Raw genomic sequence first — 25971 nt, 5'->3', positions numbered from 1 at the left:
TTAATATAGATTTTAAATATAAATACTAAAATGCATATAAATCTTTACGTTTTATTATTATTTATTTATATTTAACTCAAATATGTAAATCATTTAATTTAAAATGCTTTATTGTAGTTTATTAAAAAACATTTTGTTCAATTTTATCAGACTAGCCAATCACATGCCTAATACAAGTCACGTGACAATCTATGATGGAAAATAATTTCTTTATATGCACGAGCTGCGTCGTTGCTCGATCTCTTTGACAATTATAATCCGCAGAGGAAGGACACACTTTTACGTCTCTTGTATTAAAACTTGAAAAAATATGCCTGGACCAATGGCTGAAGACAATCATCTCAACGCAATAAACGGCGATGAAGACACTTTCCTCTTTACTTCGGAATCTGTCGGAGAAGGCCATCCAGGTAGGAGAATTTCTGCTTTTTAAAACTTAAATCCATGCATCGCAAGCTGTTGAGCCACTGCTCTGCACCGGGGTGTGTGTGCTCGTACGTACCGTGCTTGCGTGCGTGTATCTTGATTCTTCTCATGTTCTTGTGCGACAGTGCGAGTAATTCAGTTTTGTTTTGTTTATTTTATTATTTACATGTTTCCAGTGAGTGATATTTCAGTTGTAATTCGATTGGACTTTTTGTGTACAATTTATAAAACTTAATGCAATCCCGGGAATGCAACAAGCTCGCTAGCCACTAGCTCAGGCACGACCTTCGTGCACGCACTATGTATGACAGTGGAGTTGTTTGTATCCCACGTGCGCGGCTGGCGTTTGTTTTGATGATGCAATTGCATCAATCAATGTTTATGTTGTCAAACCGGTCTGCTGACTGAGCCGAGTGAAAGTGGTGTTGTATGAATAGGCCTGGGTAGTGTACACTACACACAGTACACAGTAGACCCAGAGTTAAATTAAAAAATAATGTACAGTAAATTTTTTTTTATTTAGTCATGTTACTTTATTGTAATCTTAAGGGGGTACTACAGCTACACCCCTGCCCAATTTTTGGCCTATTTTTGCATTTTTCTAAAAAATTATAGCACATTGGTGACAAGTAGGATATGCATATTATAGGGGCAAGGACTACAACTACTGTGCTGAAAATTCAGCAACTCAAAGCAAGTAGTTATTGATTTATTGATCAAATATTGGTTTCCCCTCATTTTTGACTGTAACGCCACAACTGTTGTCTGTGCTGAAATAAAATTTCCAGTGCAGTAGTTGTAGTCCTTGCCCCTATAATATACATATCTTACTTGTCTCCAATGCGCTATAATTTTTGAGAAAAATGCAAAAATAGGCAAAACATTGGGCAGGGGTGTAGTACCCCCTTAAATGTTAATCATTTGTAAAATAGTAATGTTAGTCATATGACAGTATCATGACATTAATTAGGCCAAATAAAATAAATAACATGTATACATCGTCCCCGCCCTCACTGTTTTTTGGAGATTTTCAAATATTTTTATTTTTGTTATTTTTCCTATTTACTTACTTAGTTAAAATTGTTGTGATAAAATTAAAAAGACATGTTATTTTTAAGAAGTTCTTGGTTTATCATTTATAATTATTTATAATTGCAAACATTTTCTTCAAGCTAGGGGTAGGGCTTTGGAGAAATAACAAAAATATTCAGATATTTAATAGCTCTCTCTGATTTTATTTAGGGATTTTGTGTGCACTACACTCTAGAATAGATTGTATGGTCATGTGTCATATGGTGGGACCCCAAAATAGTGGGAGGCGTTACATTTTTCTCTCCTCTTCCAGATTTAACTTGTTGGTACAGAGCTATTCTTTGTCCAATTGCATAAAGTTTGGGCTCATTATACAGCTTGATTATTCTACTTTTCAAATATGTTTCACAATTTGAAATTATCATTTGTTTAATTAGTGAAAAATATTAAAATGTTAACGAGGATAAACCTGGAGGATAAGCGGTAGAGGATAAGCGGTAGAGGAGTATGTGCAAATCTCTATGAGAAATGTTGTGGAAACATGATATCTTTTTGAATTTTAAATTTTATCATTGCCAAATTCTGTGCTATACATGCAAATCATATCTCAAATCAAAGCTTGTTCATTCATTATTCATATTCAACTATTAGTTTGATCTATTTCATGTTTTCAAGTACTCACTGAGAACTGCAAGTCACAAGACCCACAATTTTTCCCTATTCACTACACACAAATGCCAAGATTTTCAGTCACAACATGCGTTTTGGCTTTAAATTGTTGTTACTTGAGAATTATACACCCTAAGATAGGAAAAGTATACATTTTTGGAAAGCATTTTACCCAGGGAATCCAAATATGCAGTTAAAATGAATGTAGGATACACTCTAAAGAAAATATTTTCAAAAATGTAATCAACATTTGGTGCGTAAAGTTACGTACATTTTCACACCCTGTATCACCACTTTGGCCAATCATAACATAGTAAAAGTACACATTTTATTAAAGCTCATAGTGTTGCCTGCCACAAAATTAGATTACATTAGAGGTATTCCATATTTTTAGCAAATGCAATAAATTATCAATTTTCTAGTAAAATTATTTTTTTTCATGATATCACCCTATATATTTTCTTACACGCCCTGTATACCAACATCAATTTTGCATTGTTGGATTCCTTGGAACATTAGCTTTCCAAAAATGTATAGTTTTGTTGGTGTGAGATGTATAGTTTTAGACATGTATCAATTTAGGTGAAAATGAAGACAAATGATCAAAATCAGTGTTTGTAACGCAAATGTGCCCCACCATATGACACGTGACCGTATGCAATACACATGAACACAATTGAAATGGCAGCATAGCGCAATTCTTAGTTTACTGTTTAAGATTTTAAGGCACAGGGTAACTTTTAATTATCAATTATTTTCTTTATTTTGCAACAAGCTTCAAGCTAGGGGTAGGGCTTTGGAGAAATAACAAAAATATTCAGATATTAGGGGGGCTTATGCTGCCATTTGGGGGCCTCTCCGATTTTGTGTGTACTGTATGCACTCTAGAATTTGTATGCAATAAACAATTGAAATGGCAGCATAAGGCTCTTCACAATTTACTGTTTAAGATTTTTAAAAAGGCATGAGGTAACTTTTAATTATTAACAGTGTTCGTTTTAAGTGGTAATCCGGGCGTCCTGACGGCCAAAATTGCCGTCGGATTACCAGAAATTCACTGACGTCCACATATTTTTCACCATTACAGTGTCTGAAACGATGTCCTACGATTCCTCATCAAAATTAATTTGAAACGTAATTATATCTCAGTTTTCCCAATCAGTTTTCCATGATTTTAAAGCTAAAATCGCCAACTAATTGAAATAGTAATTGTTCGATGAAGTCAATTTAAAATCATTAAGCTTACGCACGGTCGTGTATGGAACATGATAACATCCATCCCGGAAGTCTTCGTATTTCGCTTTCACACCGCCGCATCCCCACATACCTAGTTTGGGCTCGATTATAATTAGTGTGCACTGTGCAGATTTCTTTTACTCCGTACTCGTACTGTGTCTTTGTGATTGTGTTATTATTTCGTTGACCTTTGGCCTGTTAGAAGGAATCTGTAAATGATACACTACACTGAACATCGCTTCCACGCAATTATGCTTGTTTGGAACTGTGCCTTTGAGGTCGTGACAGTTTGACAGCAAAAACGTTGTTTCAACGTCGCTTCGCACGTGAATACAGAAAAAAATGGCGAAGCAAGTTTCAATTCGGAATTTGGGGGATAATATACGGATGACCAAAAATTTTGGCGGATGACCAGATTTCATGGCATGGTCATCCGGCGGATGACCAGATTTTTTTCCTTAAAACGGACACTGATTATTAATTATCTTTTTTTTTGTTATTTGTTTCAGATAAAATCTGTGATCAAGTAAGTGATGCCATCTTGGATGCTCACTTAAAACAGGATCCCAATGCAAAAGTAGCCTGTGGTAAGTTTGAATTTGAAGTCTTTACGTGATCGTTAAAAACTAACATTTTGTGAAAAACATAGGAACTGAACTTGCACATAATATTGCTAGAAAAAATTTATGGAAAAGAAATTCATTATTACTGTAACCACTCGGGTATAACCCCACCTTCCGCGGTAAGCCCACCCCCTATTTTTCAAACCGTTCTGAGAACACGGGTGCACTCGAGTATAAGCCCAGTTGTAGTTTAACCAAGTTCTTTAAAAATCATATCGATGCTTTTCTTTCACATTTTTAAAAACAAATAAAAAATATCAGATAATTTTTTTTTTTTTTAATTGACTGATGATAGAAATTACTGTAGCCTATTTGACATACAAATAGGGAAGATAAGATTGTTAATTTAACTACTACTAGCCCCTCTCCTGTTACTTGAGAACTCAAGCTTCGAATTTGCACACAATAGTTATGCATTCGAAGCTAGAGTGCTTTGCTATGGTTTTTCGGTAAATGTTGAAATTTGGATGAAAGTTATTTCGATGAGTCGACTGTATCTTTTGAGCAAGATTTGCCTATTTTGGGCAGTCTAAAATTTTGCTGTTCATCAAAGTGTAATTTTAGCAACATTTTTGATCCTACGAAACATATGACGTAGGTTGCACTACCACCTGATGTTAAAAGCTGAGAGAATGGACAAAAATGATGTACCAAACATGTACTGATGTAGCCTATTATGAATTAATGATTGCTGATGGTTGCAATTGCCACTGGTGCTATTGGTTTTCACATTTCATTATTGATTTAGCACATGTGTTTCTAAGCTGCAATTTTATTTTGATGGTTGTGGCTATAGGATGGGGAAATTATGAATGGGCAAAAATAATGTGAAAACCATATGTCTAGCGTGGCACTCCGTCCATTCCGCTAATCAGGGCACGAGCTGGCGCACAGTATGGCAGATGATGATTGGTCACATCTCCCATGCTGTGCTGGACTGCTTGGTTATGTGAATATTTTTACAGAGGATAATTTTCAATAATAGTTGGCTACTATATGTACCAGTGTAAACTTAAAATTGGGAAGATGTATATTTATGCTAAATTAGGGACTGAAGCATGAAGTGGATATCATCTTTGACTCTTTAGTTTTTGGATAGCACCAAAAATGGTACAGATTTCCCATGAAAAATTAGGTTTGCACAAATTACAATAATTGTAAACAAAGCTGAGCAATTCCAAGGTCATGTTGTGGAATAGCAGCGCTGCTTTTTTGGATGGTTGAAATTTCAATTTATGAAGCCAAGGAAGATATACACATTTCTCAAAATTGTGGTAATGGTTGAATAATTGGATGTCAGGCTAGCATCCAACTCTTGTTGAGTGTATATGTACTGTGACTTAGCAAATTTGTGGAATTTTTGACCATGACTTAGCAATAATATTCTTTGTTGTATTTTTGGGGTGTATTAGAGTTATGTCCCAGCCATATTTGATTTAGACATGATATTTCAGTAAAATAAAAATCATTTTATTTTGAATCGTAAAAAGTCCTGACTTCGGAGTATACACCAACTTAAAATTAGTGTGATAAAAACATGCAAGTCACTGACAGGAAGAAAGGATTTTTTTTGTCTTTTATAAGGTAGTGACATTTGATATGCTTGAAAAAATAAGACTTCGATTATTAAATGTCTATTCTTAAAAGTGGAAGCAGTGGATGTTGATGGAAATTAAGGAATAGACCATTTTTCGACATGTGCACCCGGTGTGTGGTCATAAGCTAGCAAAATATAAGCGCTCACCAGTGCAGTGACATACATTATGCCTAAAGAAAATTTCACGGCACGTGCATGCATCTCATTCTGATGTACAATGTAGACACACTTGACATATGGATAAATGTCGCCGACCTTGGGATTTAAGCCTGGGGGTAAATTTTCTAGAGGTCATTTGATCAAATGATTAAAGTGCGTAAACCCCCTTTCATTTAGTTTTTTTTAATAATTCATTTCAGAAACTGCTGCCAAAACTGGTATGATAATGGTGTTTGGTGAGATAACCTCCTCCGCTGTGGTGGATTATCAGACCGTTGTAAGGGATGCCATCAAAGAAATTGGCTATGACGACAGCTCCAAAGGTAAGTGCCATATTTCATCAAATAGTTGCCCCCCCCTCAAATAAACGCCCCCACATCACTTTTGTCAACCAAGATGTTTCAAAAATGCCGATATTTCCATGCTAGCTTACCAAGTTGTCCACATATATAGTCGTAAATTGCGTCAATAATTGGCGGAAATCGGGATTGGAAACCCGGAAGTGAACCAGAAGTCAGTGTTTCTAGTTCATAGTTCGTCATTTTAGCGCGAGGTTTAAGTTTTCCTAATAATTTTTATGGGAATTATCGTTCTAAAATTGACCTTGAATAAACGCCCCCCCCCTTTGGGAAAATTGACGAAATACGGTACATGTACGGATGTACATAGGTGTTGGATCGATCTTAAATCTAAATGAATCCAAATGGTGTTTTTATTCCTTACTTTTATAAATAAAAAATAAATGTAATGAAAAAGGTTGATTGCCCTCAACTTTCTGCACTGCTGTTACATGCAGGTAAAGTGACATCACTCTGGTCTTTTGCCAACAATATAATGACTGGGAATTTAGAAGTGGGTGGGGCCAAATAATAGTCACCAAGGCCATTTGTTGTCACATGGTGCAATATCTGCCCCAGGTAATATCAAACGAGAAAAAGAGATGTATAAACTTGTTGAGATTGAAATTACTTGATGGCAGCAGTTCCTCCTCGCCAGTTCTAACTGGTTCTTTTGAGTTTGTTAACACTCTGTTTGCAGGTTTCCTGGGAGAGCAAACGAAGTTTTCTTATCTTACCATTTCTTAAATATTTCTTTATTATTTAGAGAAGTACTATTTCCCTCGGGATACAGTACCAAAATTTCACAGGAATGAGCTTCTGAAATTCCCTATTTTTACAGGCATGTTTGTTAGTAGATCAAAAACAAAATGTGTGGATCTTTGCAAGTAATTTGATTGCTGATTGGAACTTAGGCTCCAGGTACCAAAAGAGATATTTGTGAAAGAGAAAAACATGTTGACAAATGGATTGAAATAAAGCTGACAATGGGTAATAGATCTTACCGGTTTAAACCAGGGATATTATCTGCAGACCTGTCGTTCTGGGTTTGTTCAATTTAACAATCTGAAAATAGAAATCACTGTCACGTTTGCTCATGCACAGTACCGATGCACGTGTTTGCACTAATAATCGGCTGATTATGAGATGTTGAAAGGTCGAGATATATACGAGTTGCCAAGTTACAATTTTGTATAATTGATACAAGGAGGACTCCCAATCATTTTCCTTGCAGTGTGTTCTGAAAAGTAAACCTATGTACTGAACAAGTCAATTTTACTCCAAAATATCACCAGACTTTGATTAGAAGTTTTGCATTAAGTCACAGCCAGAAGTAGCTGTGATGAGGCCTCAATAGAGTTGTTAATAAAAACCAAACATTGTTAAAACCATGACCTACCCTGTTCTAGATTGAAGAGTCCTCAATAAAGTTATCTTGAAAACCATGATCTGTTATCAACCCCACTTCCTCGACCCACTTTTCGTACCCTTTGAACTGAAATAAATATACAAAAAGGGCATTTATCTAGTATGAGGCAACTTACAATGTAGGTAATTTAAGCTTTAAGGGGGTACTACACCCCTCGATAAAAGAGGTACCGCTTGAATGTACCTCATTTCCTATCGTATATACTGAACCGCTTGTCTTGAGTCACTAAAATTTCAGTGTAGTAATTGGATTCCTTGCCCAGTAATATGTTTGTAACCAGTGTGTTATTAGTTTTTGAGGAAAATGCAAAAATAGACACAAATTTACTACAAGGGTGTAGTAGGCCTACCCCCTTAAAATGATAAAATGATAATTTTATTAGTTTTCTATCTGCATTACATAATCTCAGTATATTCAATGGTGATAATGATGTGTATATCTGAAGCCTGTCCTTGGATGATGTTCAGGAATAATCTGTGTGTGGTAGTAGCAAGTTACAACTGGTTGCAACTAACTGTAAATGTTTGCCAAACTTTTGACCAATTATGAACACCAGCCAATTTAAGTCACATGCTTGAAACACCAGCTGCCTTGCCGCTGTTGGTAGATTTTGGAGGTGTTCCAAGTGAAATCAATGAAAACACTCAACAATTTTCCCTGCAGTATGCCATTCATAGTATTGCTACGGTCAAGGGTAGTGTGGATGTAGGCCTACACAGGTTAAAGTACAGTGACTATAAGTTAAAGGAAGCTATGACAATATAGATTTTAAAAAGTGGAAATTTATATATGCCAAATGTGTGTTTTGATTTGTAGAAGGCAACCAAATTTGAAGCTTTGTTGCAACAATTTTGTGTTAGATGGGGGGAATATGTGTTTAAATTAAGTGTGGGCATTACCAATGTTTACCCTGTCGACATTGGACAGTCCATTTATTGATTATTATTGATATTCCTTACTCTGCTGATGATTTCAGCAGTTGTTCGTAGTTCAGTAGGGTTAGAGGGTGTAGTCAATAATGAAAATTTATGGATTCCCATATGTTATTGGTGCTTACAAAAATTGCTATCAAAAATAATCCCATTTAAAAAAAAAGTAAAAGCAGATCTGAAAATATTTTCTCTTGAAATCTTTTGCAAAATGTCTGTTTTTGACCTGGTGTAACATCAACAATACCTGTAATGAAATGCAGGCAAGTATTGAATACCGTAATGAAAGAGTCGCCTCATCACAACAAACCATTTTTATTTTTGGCCTAGAAAATGAGCAAAGGTTGGAAAAATATTGAAATAAATAGGCCTGTATTCTAATTAGTGTTACTGTTTGGCTTGATGTGGATAAATGTCATGTATGTCACAGACGGACAGCATTTAATATGTGTAATATGTGTGTTACTAACCCTCATGACTGTTCACCTTTTCAACTTGCCCCCAGGCTTTGACTACAAGACTTGCAACGTACTGGTAGCCATTGAGCAGCAAGCACCCGAGATTGCACAGGGTGTGCATGTGAACCGAGCAGAAGATGACATTGGTGCCGGAGACCAGGTAGGCAAGAGGATTTATTATGATATAATGATGATGCAATGTAGGGATGCAAGTCAGTTACAGCTGTTGGGTATCACTAAACGATGGCGTGTTGGCGGACTGGAGATGTTATTTTCAATCATGAGGATCCAAATGTACAAACCAGTTGAAACTTTGTGATCTTGTAGTAAGCTTAGGTGTAACGTATACTCATATAGGCCTATAACTTGAAGGTATTATTAGTAATAATTATTATCATCATCATCATCATCAATATTGTTTTCATTCGATCTATTGTATATCAACACTGGTGTCATGTTTCCTAGTGTCCAGTGCATGATGCATAGTTCATTATAGCCTTGTAAATGGTATCACTGTTACATTTTTCAATGTCAGAAATTCGCAACCAAATGCGAGAATCCTTTTGGATTCTCTCAGTGATATTTTGCAAGAATCCATGGATTCTATGATAAATTGAATAAATTGAAATATTTACGAGAATCCATTTAGACTCTTGGAATTTTGTTGACGAGAAGGGATGCTCGGATTCTCGCCAAATGTGACCGTGATTTTTGCAAATGTGGCTTTAATTCCCCGGTTTCAATACAGTCAAATAATATCTTATATTTGCTTTTGCAGGGTCTTATGTTTGGCTATGCTACAGATGAAACAGAAGAATGCATGCCACTGACAATGACATTGGCTCATGGTATCACCCAGAAGCTTAGTGAACTGCGCAAGAGTGGAGAAGTCACATACCTCAGACCAGATTGCAAATCACAGGTTGGTAATCACTATGGAGTGACCACAATGGCCTCATCCCAATGGCATAGTTCAATAACCTCAAACAATCATAGTGAAAAATTTGACATCACGTTGCGGAGTACGAGGTTCTGTACCCAAATTTTCAAAGGTTGTTCAATGAATGTACAGATGTATTAGGGTTAAAGAATTGTGCCCTGATGGATGAGCATGTTGTAGATCCTAGTGTTAATGCTATGTTGACCAACAAACAAAAACATCATACAATAGACGGGCAAACCAAGGTCAATCCCTGTGTAAATCACACGTAGGTATCACAGACAATGACCAACAAACAAAAATTCAATACACAACTAGGTCAACCCCTGTGCACTGGAGCTGCATAAATTTTATAATGACGAAATATCCCATGATCAGTGGCAAGGTACCGTAAAAGTGGTAATTTTTGCTCGTGTAATTTTTCATGCTTTGCTGATTTCGATCTACTTCACCTGTTCCTAAATTTGCAATTTTTTTTGTACGTAACACAGATCTATGCATAAAATAACATATTGACACCAGTGTTTACTCAGAGGCTGTATGGCGCAATTTTGGCCCAGTGAAAATATTTGGCGCACACAAATTTGCAATGCTGTGTTACAATTATTCAATTTGAGGAATTACTGAGCCAAAATTGGGCCAATTTGGGGGAAAATGCTTCATTTGGTGCACCCAAATTCCAGAGAGAGTAAACACTGATTGACACCATTGTGATTTTTGCAGCAGTTGTATTGGGCAGGAAAAACACAAAAACTTGTGTTCTGCGAAAAAATGCCCATTACTGGTACTTGTTCCATCAAGTTGACCACGGAAAACCGTAGATATTTCCATGGTTGTTGTTGAATGGTCAGGATCTAAAATCTGGAATTCTTGAGCCTTTATATTCTGTAATTGTGTAAATGCAAAGCAATATATTTTGAGACACTGTAATTAGTATCTGTTTCAACTCCAGTGACACATCATGCGTAATTTAATGTATCACTGGAGATAGATTTATGTTGAGACCTTTGACAAAGGAACAATCTGTAATTTTTTTGGGCATGCGTTACATTTTTAAATTTGCATGTCAAAATTATCCACGAAATGACAGGCAACAATTTCTTATCTTCCAAAATGACTTGACATTACTTGTTGTTATTTGCTAAATGGATATATCTTTTTTGTTGCATCATAAACCATTGGACTTTACACCTTGAGATAAGCTTATCAAGGGTTTGTATTGAGTAACAGAAGCTCATTCAAACTGTCAATTTACAACCTGGGCAATGACATTGGGTAATGACAAGGGGCCACTTAACAAGTTAAATTTGAACTGAACTAGATTTGGCTTATGAATAACGAAATTTTGTGAGAGTAAATGTCAATATGTGTGACAAAATTTGAAGGTCATTTCAGGGGCCATCTGGGGTTAAATAACTTTAAATATTTTTTTTAATGTTCAATGAAACTTTGTGGATATAATTAAACAGCAATGATATTCAAAAAATAAGTACAGAACGAGTGACACAACATTCAATATACGCTGTGTTTAGTAAGAGTAATGCAGTAGAAGATTGGTGTCAACAATTAAACCATACCACATGCTTAAATGTGATAAGTTGTGGTGTTTTACCTGAAAGATGTGTCTGACATATGTTCCTGAACTAATTTCCTAAGCTTTTCAATCAGCTGCTGAAAATGTCTTTTTTAGAGATATTACAAATTGACTTGTTTTACTTCTGCAGCAGATAAAATGACCAGTACATTGACTGTTCATTCCTACTGTCTCCAAACAGGTTACCGCTCAGTACAGACTCGATCAAGGCGCCTCATACCAATCCGTGTACACACAGTCGTCATCTCAACACAACACAGCGAAGATGTGACCCAGGAAAAGTTGAAAAAAATGCTGAAAGAAAAAGTGATTGATGCCGTCATCCCAGCACGATACATGGATGCCAACACCGTCTACCATTTGAATCCATCTGGTAGCTTCCTCATGGGTGGCCCCAAAGGTGATGCTGGTCTCACAGGAAGAAAGATTATCGTAGATACCTATGGCGGATGGGGAGCCCATGGTGGTGGCGCCTTCTCTGGCAAAGACTTTAGCAAAGTGGACAGGTCTGCTGCCTATGCTGCCCGCTGGGTAGCCAAGTCATTGGTCAAAGCTGGACTCTGCAGGCGTGTTCTAGTACAGGTATAACAAATCGTTTTGTGATATGCAGCGCCCTATACATACTTGCATCACCAATCCAAGGATACACATGTGTGTCCGATTTATCAAACATACGTGCAAGTGTCCTATGATAGATGGTGCTAGCATATGCATACATGCAACTGCTTATTCCACCCTCCGCTATAAAGAGTATAATTAGCGACATCTGTCACTTTTAGGCAAATGTGTGCATTGGTCAAGGCCAATGTGCCCCATTCTGTTTGCTGTTTTTGACTGCATCTAGCAATTCATGTGTCCGGTTTAGCTTACCAATTTGGCAATCCAAAAAAAATATCTTGGATGTCAAGAAGATGCGATGAAACTTCCTGTTAAAGTTTATTTGTAGTGAGTGCAAATTGCTTTTCAGTGCCAAGCGCTGCAAATTGGCTTGCCACAAGTTGCCAGGCCGTGGTGAATGACTCTCAAGTAACTCATTTTTTAATAGAGAGCTTGCGAAATGGCGTTACTTTAACTTTAACTTTAACGCCTAGAGGATTATAGAGGATTATGTATTCAAAACCACCGTGGTTTTGAATACATAATCCTCTTTAATCCTCTAGACGTTAAAGTTAAAGTAACGCCATTTCGCAAGCTCTCTACTAACTCCAAATAACTGCCCAATATTGGATTTTTGAGTGGTTTTACTCAAATTTAAAACGTAAGTCGCCCAATTGGGCAAAAAAGCACTTGACTTATAAACCGGATCAAGACCTATTATTAGTGCTATTGGGAGCTTCAGAGACTCCTTATAATTCCTTTTATAATTTGGTTAGATTGAATGGAAAGTACATCAAAATTACTGTCGAGGCCTGACACTTGCATAAGCTGCCCAATTTTGGACAAGTAGCGGCATGTATTCAGAGTAGTGGCAAGTGATTGCCGAGCAGCCCAATTAGGTGCTTGAGGCACGGCATAAAGAGTTAAATATATATAGCACCACATTATTTGCGTCATAAAAATAGCAAACTAGATATACATGTGCAGTTTTGTTCCAAATCGTATCCCCAGTAAATATAGAATATAGACTGCAAACATAGCTCCATGAATCGGCATCCATCGATCACATTTTGAACTTTGATCATCAGGTGCTATTTGTGTGAAGGAAAAGCACCTGGTGGCAGTATTACAGACCCTTGTACTTGAAATGGATTCACTTTAGCTACACAAGAGTAAAGTGGCCACCATCAAGCAATTAACAAAAGTGAGCACAGAAGAACTGATTTGAGTTTGCTCTCTGATTGGTTTGTTATCTTGTCCACCAACGTGATATTCAAAATGTGTGAAGCGATGGATGTTGAATCATGTACATAGCAATCATCCCCATCATTATTTAAAACAACTTAGGAATGAAGTATAAGATTTGTTTGCCATAAATATAGCCCCAAATATCTTCCCTGATCTTCCCCGACTAGAAGGAAAGGAAGACATTTGTGACTGTCCACCACAAACCAGGTGTAAAATCTTGACAGCCTACGGCTAATTGACTCGAACAAACTTCATGGTAAACTTTAAGGCAAACAAAATTTTTATTTCCCAATATTCCCCCAAGAGAGTGCTACATCTAAAGACCTTGTTTTGACTTGTTTGTTTTGTTTTAAAACCCGCAATTTGTTTGTTAAAACTAACACATTCCAACTACAATCCTTTGTATTAAGACAAGTATTGCGATCAAGCAAAATGAGATGCCGATATTGAGATTTCATTTTTATTGCAATTTTCATGTTGCAATAAAAATGGTTTAATACAATCTGTAAGCATTGTAAACACAACCACAGACTAACCACAAACAGTCCCTGTGCTTTGTATGCTGTGAATTCTGTTGATGCTGGGACTTGGACTGTTTGTGCTTAGTCTGTAGTAGTATGTGCTTGTAAACAAATCTCAATCATTTGGAAGTGACAGTAGTTTCATATTGTTTGATCATATCGTGCATGATGATTTATGTTTTACAGTGTCATTTTAGTACTTTGGCATGAATAGTGCCATCATTGCAGTAGCTTTTGCTCATCGCCATCACCAGTTGTAATGCATGACTGTTTGATACCCATGCCAGAATGTGCCACGCTGTTCCATTTTGCTTTTGATTCCCTCCCACTGCCCATTGCTATTCATTGCTGAGCATCATTATTTATATGCAACAAGTTGAGTTTAAGACAATTCATTTTGTACCATATTCTGCTAATCAGTATTCAATTAACTCTTTGTTTCATGACTGAATTTTGGCTTTTCAGTGAATTTTGAGTTATTGTAATAGGTCAGCATGTATACAAATTTCGGGCCATCAAATTTTGTTCAGAGGGGTCTTGGTTACCCTTGTTTTGTACATTTTGAAATGTGTATGCATTGTTATAGTCGCTAAATTATTGGCATATAATTTGAATCAAATTCTGTGATTACCAAATGTTGTAAATGATTGATTGGCCCATGTTCAGTGTGTTTTGATTTTAACATGTTGACCTACAACTAATTGTTATGAACAAATTAACATGTTTTAAAATTATTTTCTTGATATAAAACAAATAGAATACCTTGCTTCCTTCCTTGACATGCCTTCCCTAATCCTTTCATTGCATCTAATCTATTGTGTACAGGGATGCACGTTTTCCAGAAATTTCGGAAATTAATCCTTGGCCATTTAAAAAAAAAATGGAAATGTAAAAAAAAAATCCTTTTTTAAAAAACATTTCCCTAATTTGATTTTAAATTTATTTATTTGGGTGATGCTATTTTGTCATAAAAAGAGCATAAATATTTTAGGGAGGGAGTGATACAAGAAATTTAGCAATTATCCACTTGCATCCCTGCTTGAAAACCTGTGAAAATACCAAATATTTAACAATTCTAGAAACATTTACTAATACTGGACACTTTTTTATGATAAATTCGGTAAGATGCAAGTGTTCTTTTGAGTTTGGTGCACTCCAGCATTGAAAGTAGTTACAACCCTGTGTACAATTTAAATGTAATGACATGTTCTGAAGAGCATTGGGGTGATATTCTGAGTTAATAGATACTCGGCTCTCATGTTGATAGGTGCAAGTTGAAAATGACCAGAGAATGACTTGCTGGAGTTAAACCAAATCAAGTCACTGTAGTACTGCACCAATGCAGAAAGCATTTTGAAATTAATATTAGAATTGAAACTGAATACAGAGTAGTTTCGAGCAAAAACAATTCCCATTGTGCAATTTGTTTTGACTCGCCTGTAAGTAGGAATATCCCAAGTTGCTATGCATACATCAATTCTGAAATATGTCAAGCACAGCCATTAAAAACGTTTACTAGAATGAAATTACTGGAGAAGTTTCAGTGAGGGAAGTTTTGCGGGCACTTCTCAATAATAAAAAAATATCTGAAATAGGCTAGGCTTATGCTCATTCAGGGTGTGTCGAGGCCAATTTCCATCCAATCCTCCCCTAATTTCCACCCAAGCAGGGTATTCTATTTGCCAAATTCAAATTGTTCTATATTGTATATTTTCAATATGCCTCAATCAAATGTTGCTTTTCTCCCCCTTCTGAATGGTGCGGCAGGTGTCCTATGCCATCGGCATCGCACATCCTATATCCCTCTCAGTATTTCACTACGGCACATCCCAGAAGAGTGAGCAGGAGTTACTGCAAATCATTAACGCCAACTTTGATCTACACCCAGGGGTCATTGTAAAGTAAGTATACTAAAGGAGACTTCATATTTTTGTTCTTCCCATTTTTTTTCCTCCCCTGTGTTTTGTTTAATATTGAAACTTGCATGTTAGGTTGCGTATGCTATTGGTGTAGCAGAACCGCTGTCAATAACAGCATTCCACTATGGGTCCTCAAAGCTGACAGAAAGGGAACTTCTTGCAGTTATAAACAAAAACTTTGATCTTAGACCGGGTGCCATCGTAAGGTGAGTAATGAGAAAACATACTTTTGAGGTGGTGGTGGAGTTCTATCGCTTCAGTTGACCAACGCCAGTGTGGCATCTCTGCCATGGTTCCTCATGTTGGTAGTGCTTTCATTGGTGGATTCCGAAAAATCAGTAGCTAGCCTATGAAAGATGGTTGCCAAGTTATACAGCGCTACAGACGGGGTTTAAACTGTTTCCTTTGGTGTTGGGGAAGCACTAACTTAAAGTACTAGATGTGTTCATGCGTCGTAGTATAGTTCTAGTAAAGTTATAGTAAAGTTCTACTGAGCTACATTCGAGGTTAAAGCAATTTACTTTGGTGTTGGTGAAGCACTAACTTGCAATAGGTGTGTTTTACACGTCTTAGTATAATTTCTACAGAGATGCACTCTAGATTGAAGCCATTTACTTTTATGGTGGTGGTGGTGTCTTGGCCTAAAGTTCTACAGAACAACACACCAGGTTAAAGCCATATTGTAACATTTCCATAAAAATAGATTACGATGGAAATATTAGTTGAACATGTAAGCTATTTTCATAACACAGTACGTTACAAAGGCGTATGGGACGATCATACACTCGAAGGATCGTACCGTATTACGACCGCCAGAGTAACACACCTTGGCGCTGGTGATGTAGAAAATTCCAATTTTCTTTGCTTTACCTCAGTTGGGCTCAAAATTTTATGGAAAAGAAATACTAATCTATTTATAGGTTTATTCAAAATCTCTGATTTTGACTAAACTAAACAGTATCTTTGTTTACTAAAGTACATTACAATTGTGTAAAAAAAAACGAATTAAAAAAAATATTGAGGGTGTCCTCAGCAAATGTTACAATATGGCTTTCAAACTATCCTTTGGTGTTGGTGAAGTACTAACTTTGTATCTGTGACTGTGTGTTCACACATCTTGGTATATTTATGATGTAATGATTACTTTGCAAAGTATGGTAAACAGGTTTGCTAAACCCGCAATTTGGTAGCCCAATTGGGCGACTTTTGAAGATTTTTCCCCGTGACTTTTGACAATTTTCTGTCCCATAGAAACCAATAAAAAAAGAAAAAAAATGTGAGTGACTTTTCAACATTGGCTCCTGCGACTTACAATAGTTTCATACCCCATAGAAACCAATGGTAACTTGAGAGAAAAATTGGGCGACTTTTCAATTATTTGACCCACGATTCGGGCTGAAATCTTTTGGCAACCCTGATGGTAAATCTCTGGTGACATTGCACAGGAAGTGACAATCACAAGGTGATGTTCAAAACAGTTGACTGGATTTAATTGCTTTCATCCTGATTTTTAAAAAAATGTATCAAATAAAACCATTTGTAATATGAGATAAAATAATGAACTTGAGTAGAAGACCAGGAATTAATTTTCACTTGTACAATTTGACATTTTAAACCATTCAAAATTTTCAGTAAATTGTAGACTGCATATTAACAGGCAATATAATTACCGTAACCACTCTGGTATAAGCCCACCCCCTAGATGGCAGATTTCACTTCCAAAATGGGGGTGGGCTTATAACCGGGGAAGGGCTTGAGTGAGAACAATTATCCCCCATTTGACCTGCACAGTACTTCATTTTCGGTGTATTTGTATATGCCCAGCCCAATGTACCAGTAATTTCTGTCATCTGTCAATTTCTTAAAATTATAAGTGTGGAGTGGAATGTTAATTATCAACGGATATTTTTTTAATATTTGTTCTTAAATATGAGAGCAAAGCATTGATTTGATTTAAGAACTTGGCTAAAATTTAGTACTGGGCTTATACCTGAGTGCACCCTTGTTCCCAGAATGTTTTGAAAAATAGGGGGTGGGCTTATAGCCGAAGGTGGGCCTATACCGGGGTGCTTACGGTACTTAAAAGACATGTGATTACTTCACACTGCCAATTGGAAGAACTTGTACGGTGGAAACTCGTTAATACAAGCTCTGATAATACAAAAAACCTGATAAGACCAGCTTGATTTTCAGGTCCCTGGCACTGAATCCCTTTGTAATATGTGATGGATAAGACAAAATCCTGATAAGACAAACTAAATTCTGTGGCTCCACAAATTTCGTATTAAGGAGTTTAACTTTGGGGATATGTTTGATATTGTGTGCAAGTTGGTAGTCCAGGAGCTAGTATTAAGTAGCTGTCACAGGATGGTGAGTTGCACGTGTGATGCAAACTGCTACATTTTATACTTTCAAAACACACTCTCAGTCATGGAGCCGTCACATGACTATATAGTCATTGACTGAAGAATTTGAAAGGATGGCCAACCCCAGGCAATTTTAAACAGCGTCCAATTACAGTAGAAACTCTTTAATACAAAATTTGTGGGGCCACAAAATTTAGTTTAACGTATCAGGATTTTGTCTTATCCATCACATATTACATAAGGGATTCAGTGCCAGGGACCTGAAAATCAAACTAGTCTTATCAGGTTTTTGTATTATCAGAGCTTGTATTAACGAGTTTCCACTGTACATCAAAGCAAAGCCAACAGCGAATAAACGGCAACAAAAAATGTGCATGCTATTCCTATTTGATATTTTGGCATCCGAATCAAATTACTACTGACTGGGATGGACCTATGAACTGAAGTGTGTGTGCCAGATGTTCCATTCTTTGAATGTTGTTGGCTATGCTATGAAGATTTTGGCCAAGTAACACGTTTCACTCACGACTGTAAAAACAATACTACTGTACCCATCTCGCATCACAAGAATTGCAGATCTAGAAGTTGCATAATTCATTCTATTGACTTAATTTCTTTAACCCATAATCGCAAATAATCAGGAATGATTACAGAGATAAAGTAATCGTGGTAATAGTAACTGAGATAAGAAATAAAGGAGAGCAGAGAAACAGTACCTTGGTTATATAATCTTATAAATTATCTAGGGGCCCGTAGTCCTTGTGTCTATTTGTTGTCCAGGCAAATGATGCATTGCATCTATTTGTCCAGGCAAAAGACACATGGTCACATAAAGATAAGCATGTCAGTGTACCTGTGTAAATTGTATAGTATTTATTTTCAAAATTTTGTTCATTTGTCAAATTGTCAAAATATTTTCCAAAATGTCTAGATTAAAAAAAGAAGGAAAAAAGTTTAGGCTGTCAAAAATAGTAACCATATCAATACTTTGAGCTCACTTCTTGTCAGTTATGTTATTACTTATTCATGGTATAATCAAAGACCAAATTAAAGACTTGGTTTGCATCTGACTTCAGGGAAAAAGCACGCTGTGATTGGCTGACCTGCGCAGTACTTCATTTTCTGTGTATTTGACAGGACATCATATGCAAACTAGTCTTTTAGTTCGGTCTTGAATTCTAGTACAAAGCCACCATGGAAGTTTTGTTTGAGGATTGTTTTAATATACTATAATGATAGCGTTGATATTTTTAATTACTTTCATGACGACTTAATTAACCATCAAAATTCTCAATTCATTTCATTTGCGTACAGGGAGCTGGATCTTCGCAAACCAATCTACCACAAGACGGCCGCATACGGTCACTTTGGACGCCCCGGCTTCAGCTGGGAAACCCCCAAGAAGCTTGAACTATAATAAGACTATTTTTGCCACTCAATAGATGGTGGCTCTCAATCATGTGATGTGCATCACTAATGTGCTGCAATATTCAATGCATTTAGACACTATCAAATCATCTTGGGATCAAGACTATGACTAGGCTAGGGGCTTTTGTGGTAGTAGAATATCTTCGCTAGTGATGTGTTGTGTGACAGATTAGTTCATTCTTTATACCTTTAAGGGGTACTACACCCCTCGATAAATTTGTGCCTACTTTTCATTTTTCTCAAAAACTAATAACACAGTGGTAACAAAAGTTATGTATATTATAGGGGCAAGGAATCCAGTTACTACACTGGAATTTCAGTGACCCAAGACAAGCGGTTCGTTATTTATGATAAGAAATAAGGTACCGCTATGATGTACCTCATTTCTTATCATATATACTGAACCGCTTGGCTTGAGTCACTGAAATTTCAGTGTAGTAATTGGATTCCTTGCCCCAATATTATACATAACTTTTATTACCTGTGTTTTATTATTTTTTTTTTTAAATTCAAAAATAGTCACAAATTTACCACATGGGTGTAGTACCCCTTAAACCCTTCTAATGTATAGGCCTGCTGTGAAACCAGAAGCTCTTTTTTCCAGAAAATTATGGATACAGTGAGTGATGCCTTTATCAGTTAATACTTTGCGACGTCTTGTGCCTCCGTGTGTTTGTTGTAATTGGTTGTACGTTTTATTGAACTTTATTTTTAATGACGGGTATAAATGTTTTTTCAAGGCGTAAATTGACCAAGCAGGTATTAGCTTTTGGATTCATATTCTGATTGGTTCATCTTGCTGGGTGGAAATCAGAGGGCGCTCTTTAAAAAGGAGAACATTAATCAGGATTTGATTTAATAAGAAGAAAATGCACAAGTACAGAAGTTATGATAATGTAAAAAATCTTGCGTAGTACTATTTCACCTTTGAAATGTGTTGAGTTATATTTGCTTTTTGTGCAAATCACATTAATATTTGGCAAGATGAACCAAAAGTGGAATGACATCTGATAATTATCATTCATTGTGTCCATTATCTTATGGCCTAGTCATAACCTTTCCAGTACACCAACTGGGAAAATTGTGTGGTATTTAAAAACATCCTCTCCATGAACTTTTTTGTTTTTATAAAACAGCTTAAAGAGAGCATAGTGAGGATGTTTTTTTCACATGAGATAGGCTTGAATCACCCAGATATCTTCGTTCACAAAATTCTAGGAGTTGGAATTGACAAATTGAAAAGAACCACTCCTATTTTATTGAATACTATAATGATACAAATTCTCTTCCAGCTCCGGTAGCACCTCACATTTCCTTTGAAGTGTATTGTAATGGGTATTTGCGTTTCACTTTGGAAAATCAATATAGCGCTACAGTAGTGCTTGATATTTCCAACACAACATATCCTATGTAAACCCAGAACAATATGCACGAGGTATCACTGGAGCTGGAATAGATACCAACCTCTTCTGGTAAAAAGTATCGTTTTGAAATATTAATGTTGAAAACGTAAAAGTAACAAATTTGCGCTTCATCTTTGAAGCACTTTGACACTATGATTTAAATGTTGGCGCCAGTTGCCAAGGTGAAATATTGAATGTATTCAAAATAACCTATTATATGGTCACACACCAATTACTTTGCTACTTTAACACTTAGTATTTTTTCATTTCTCTTATAATTATTGTAAGTGGTGAAATTATAATATTAGATTTGTGATATTGTGTAAATATATTATACGAAATTCCAAAAACACACAATAGTGCGGGAGTACTTGTGCACATAGATTTACGTTGAGTTTATATTATTTAATTAAGCACAAAAATGGTGTTTATTTAAAATGAAAGCTTAAGAAGATACCTATCCAAGCCTCTTTTTCTTGGATGATTTGGGCATAACTAACAAGACTGTATATAATGTTTACAAAAATGCGTATTAATTCATTCATATCAGTTGGAGATATTACTTTTTTCGTGTATTATTTATATATTATGTCTTGAAAAAAAGCGGTAGCCAAGAAATCTGCAGACATATTTGACACAATTTTTCAGCAGCTCATTTTTATTATTTTCAGTCTTTGAATTCAATGTTTTAATTAATTGTAATGCTGAATTTTTGCATTGAAACTACTTGTGCTGCTTATTTCTTGTTTACCCTATTTTTATTAGACGCACTGTGCACATATACACGTATGTCCCCAGCTGTTTCGACTACGAGTTGGAGATATTACTTTTTTCGTGTATGCATATACATTGCCTCGAAAAAGAATGAGCCCCGAGAAATTTGCAACTAATTCTTTTTTATACAGATTCATTTGGTACTAGTAGCTTATTTCTCGGGACCTGAGTTTTGAGACTTGGTAAATGTTTACACGTATGTCCCCAGCTAAATTTTTTTTTCCCCTTTCAAAATTAGTGCAAGAGATATTACTTTTTTCGTAATAACGTATATCTCAAGCTTTTTATTTTTATTAAGTTAATTGATGAACTTTCTTTAAATCGAATTAAAGTAAAAAGTTTTATAGAACTGAAATTTGCCTATGTGGTATATGTAATTTTACGGATTTCTTTTGATTTTACCTTTCTGTAAAAAAAATGTACGGATTTCTTTGATTTTACCTTTCCTGTAGTACAAGTAGGGGCACTGATTATGTTACCAGTTTTAAACTGGCTGCTTTGGAAATGTCACTTTTAATTACGTCAAGTCAAGAAGCGTCTTTCCAGTAACACATGCCACAACCCAACCAGTTTTATTTCAGTGTATTTTGATAATATTACAGATTCAACTGTTTCATCTTCATTCCAGCAATGTTGAGGATAACACCAAATGCTTGTAAATGGCTTGAACAGTTGACTTCAAACTGAACTATGTGCCCTGATTTTTGTCGCAAGGGTTCAGAAAGAAAGTTGTAATAAACAAAGTACTATAGTTACTTTATTTAATTCTCGGACACATGTACATTTGAAAAGTAACAAGTGCGTCCAACAAGCATTTGATGTGTAAACTATGCACAGCTTGGGGAAAAAGCCAATCTTATGTTATGTTGTTGCTAAACAGACAATCGCTAAGATAGGAGCTTTTGCTAAGTACGCACACACAATTGAACGGTGGCTTGATCTGGGAATTAAGTAATACCAACAATAGAAGCTTAACAATGAAGTGCCCATGTTTTGGTTTCGGTCAACTGTTATTATGTTAAGTTATCGTATATTGTCTACTTATTAAGAGTTCCATGCAATGTATATTCACGGTTGAATAAAAATATTTTAATACACAGCAAGTTTGCGATGGGATCTCTATCAACAAAAATGGAGTTTTGACAATTTCGTTTTCAGTCCATTAGTAACAAAATAAGGATTCAAAAATGATCAACAAAGGTGGTTTTGGTTGTCAATCCACGACTCGCTTGTCACTTCCGGAAGTGAATTTGCGCTATTTGATTTGTAATCCATACAACCCCTATAAAAGATGTAATCATGAACTACAATGCAGTGAGTGTGAATTTCATATAGGGTTGCCTGATTGGGCGACTCCGTTGGAAGTTACACCCCTGTGTGGGAGATTAAGGGTCATGTCTTCCATAGGGGTTGTATTGATTTCAAATGGAAGAGTGCATTTCACACACAGCAAGTTGTATCACCCAGCTACCTGTGTAAGTTGCAAGTTGAGTGGTGTATTTGCAGAACTGCCTGTTCAGAGCCTATTCCCTAAGCATCAAAATGCCAATGAATTAAATCAATATCCTAGATATGTCGTGTTGCAAACTACATGTACCATAAAACCTCGTCTACAAGCATATAGTGCTTCTGATGAAAGCCAAATTATTTCAGGTGCCATTATTATGGAGTTTGAGCAAATAAATTACAAATCCAAGCATATACAAACAAGTATTATTGTAAGACCAATCTATTGTATTGGTATATTTACGCTTTTATCGTATTAATTAAGCTTTCATCAAAAACACTATGCTTGTAGACGTCTTATTGCAAATACATGTACTATACACAGATTTAAATCCTGGATATGTGTTGTGTTGCAAGCTACACCTACTTGTAAATAGTTAACTGTATTTGTTATCATGTCAGTTGGAACCATCATCACTGACTTTGTCGGACTACTGTATTTCTCACAGAAAGCATTTTACATCAACAATTAGGTGGAGAAAGAATCATTTTGCATTTTTATACATTCAGGTTTTTGCGATTTCACTATTTTATTAACCAAATAAGTACATTTTGTCTGATTTCTGGAAAGACCGGACACCTTAGAAGTACCAAATAAAGGCATATTCAGAGTTGTCACATCCATATAGCTTCATGTTGTCCTGTGTTGTTCAACAAAAAAGACAAAATTTTAATTTTAAAAACCAAATTAAATTATGTAGGATTCTCATTTTATCTGAAATTCCTTGATTGTAAAGTGCCTTCTATGATTATCAATTGTCAGAATTCAACCATGTAATAATTAATATAAATTATGTTTGTTTCTTACAAAGTTGCAGGACCAGGGTAACAATAATAAATGGAATCTGGGAAATACTGAATATCTTTGATTGTGTTATTGCATCATTATTGTACTTTGATTTAGTTTAAAGGTCTGTAACCCGATCGACAGCCTCCCCCTGTTTTTCGCTGTCAAGTTTTTGGTATCATATAATCATATTTTTCTCATTACCATCATGAAATTTGACTTACAAATTGATGTTATTGGAAAAAAATGCCCATAATTCTGTGGTTATCACATTGGCACCATTCCCATGCTATCGGTGCATTGTGGTATAGGTATAGGAATTTCACTTTTCATACATGCACGAAAATGCATACCTGCCAACAATAGAAAGTCAGAAATCTGAACACCCACAAGTGTGTACCCAGAAACCTTAGACCCTGGAGTGTGCAATGACAACCACATGGTACACAGCAGCAAGAATAGTCTCCAACAAAACAGGCTGATTTTGCATGTATGGATCCCACCCAGGGTGCACATGCACCCTCTGCATGAGGACCATAGTTATTATTATTCTTATAACAACATTACAGCTTTGGTTTAAGTGGGGGTGTGTGGCCGGGACGCTAAAAATAGCGCCCAAAAGAAAATTCGATGAAAAACAACCAACATTACATCAATTTTGGGAAAGTTTTTGCAAATTTTGCTAAAAAATATGAAATGGCACATTTTCGAGAAAACTTTGAAAAAACACCCTTTCTTTACCAAATTTTCATGATGAAATTGAGGGCCATCAAACCAAAATGACTGAAAATACACCAGAATCTAAACTAAATGGCTGAAAATACACCCCAAATCTGCAGCCCCTTGCCCTCATTTCAACCCCCCCCCCCTCTACAGGAGATTACGGTAACCGACAACAATGTTAGTCAACCGCTGGCTATTCAGTCATTTAATGAGGCAATACAAACTATCAAATTTGGTGTCGAAATGAGCAAAATGTTGAGTTACACCTTTTCAATGTAAAATTAATTTTCTCGGCCAATGAAAAGCAAATGTCAAGAAAACTACAGGGTGCCCCTTAAGGGCTGGGGTATGAACGTTTGGACAGTATTTATTTTGGGACATTAGAGCACATCAGACATATCGAATTGCATTCTGAATATGAAGAATGTCCTTCTGATATCAAATAATTTTGATTTTTTGAAATTCGCAATATAATAATACATTTTATGACAAATCATTAAAATTGATATTTTTGATATTTAACAGTACTCAAGTAAACTTTACAAATCTGATGATTTATACTTGAAGTTTATGTAGGTGGGATGAAAAGACGACGATCAATCGAACATTTTGAACTTTCGTATTGGAGATATGGATTATTTTTCCCAAAACACCAAAAAAAATTAGGTCTTTTTGGGAAAAAAATCCATATCTTCAATATGAAAGGTCAAAATTTTCAATTGACCGTCGGCTTTTCCTCCCAGCTACATATATTTTAAGAATATATCATTAGATTTATATAATTTACTTGAGGACTGTTATATATCAAAAATTTGAAAAATATCAAATTTTATAATTTGTCATAAAATTTAGTATATATATTGTAATTTTCAAAAATGAAAATTATTTGATATCAGAAAGACATGCTTCGTATTCAGAATGCAATTCGATAGGTCTGTGGTGCTCTCATGTCCCACAAAAAATACTGTCGAAACGCAATAAACGCTCATTCTAGATCCCTTAAAGGAGCATATTAAAATAACAGATGTGGAAAATACGAGTATAAACTGACCATAGATACCAGTTGTAGTCCTACTGTATCTGGCATATTGGATGGCCTAGGGGAAAGTTAGCCCATATTTGCAAGACTATCCTTGCCTTCAAGGTGAAACAAACCTACTCATGTTACCCTCTGGCCGGCTGTGCTCCGTGGATGGGCTGAAACCATGCTGAAACTGAGGTAGTTTCAAAAGATTCTTTTATTTCAAAAAAAGGAGCCGTCAATTTTCA

The 25971-nt window shown here is 35.9% G+C and overlaps 1 protein-coding gene across 1 annotated transcript; it reads left to right on the top strand.

Moving 5' to 3' along the window:
• Positions 1-231: 231 nt before the first annotated feature.
• On the top strand, positions 232-19705 carry LOC140158995 (S-adenosylmethionine synthase-like). The gene is given in 9 exon segments (XM_072182296.1): positions 232-410; positions 3873-3950; positions 5943-6065; positions 8944-9056; positions 9675-9818; positions 11612-11642; positions 11645-12012; positions 15788-15921; positions 19396-19705. Coding segments are annotated over 9 exon segments (1194 nt in total). The 5' UTR covers positions 232-310; the 3' UTR covers positions 19499-19705.
• The last annotated feature ends 6266 nt before the right edge of the window (positions 19706-25971 follow it).

The sequence above is a fragment of the Amphiura filiformis genome, chromosome 8 (assembly GCF_039555335.1).
Source record: "Amphiura filiformis chromosome 8, Afil_fr2py, whole genome shotgun sequence".
In the NCBI taxonomy this organism is placed as follows: domain Eukaryota; kingdom Metazoa; phylum Echinodermata; class Ophiuroidea; order Amphilepidida; family Amphiuridae; genus Amphiura; species Amphiura filiformis.
This window is presented reverse-complemented; position numbering and strand designations above follow the sequence as displayed.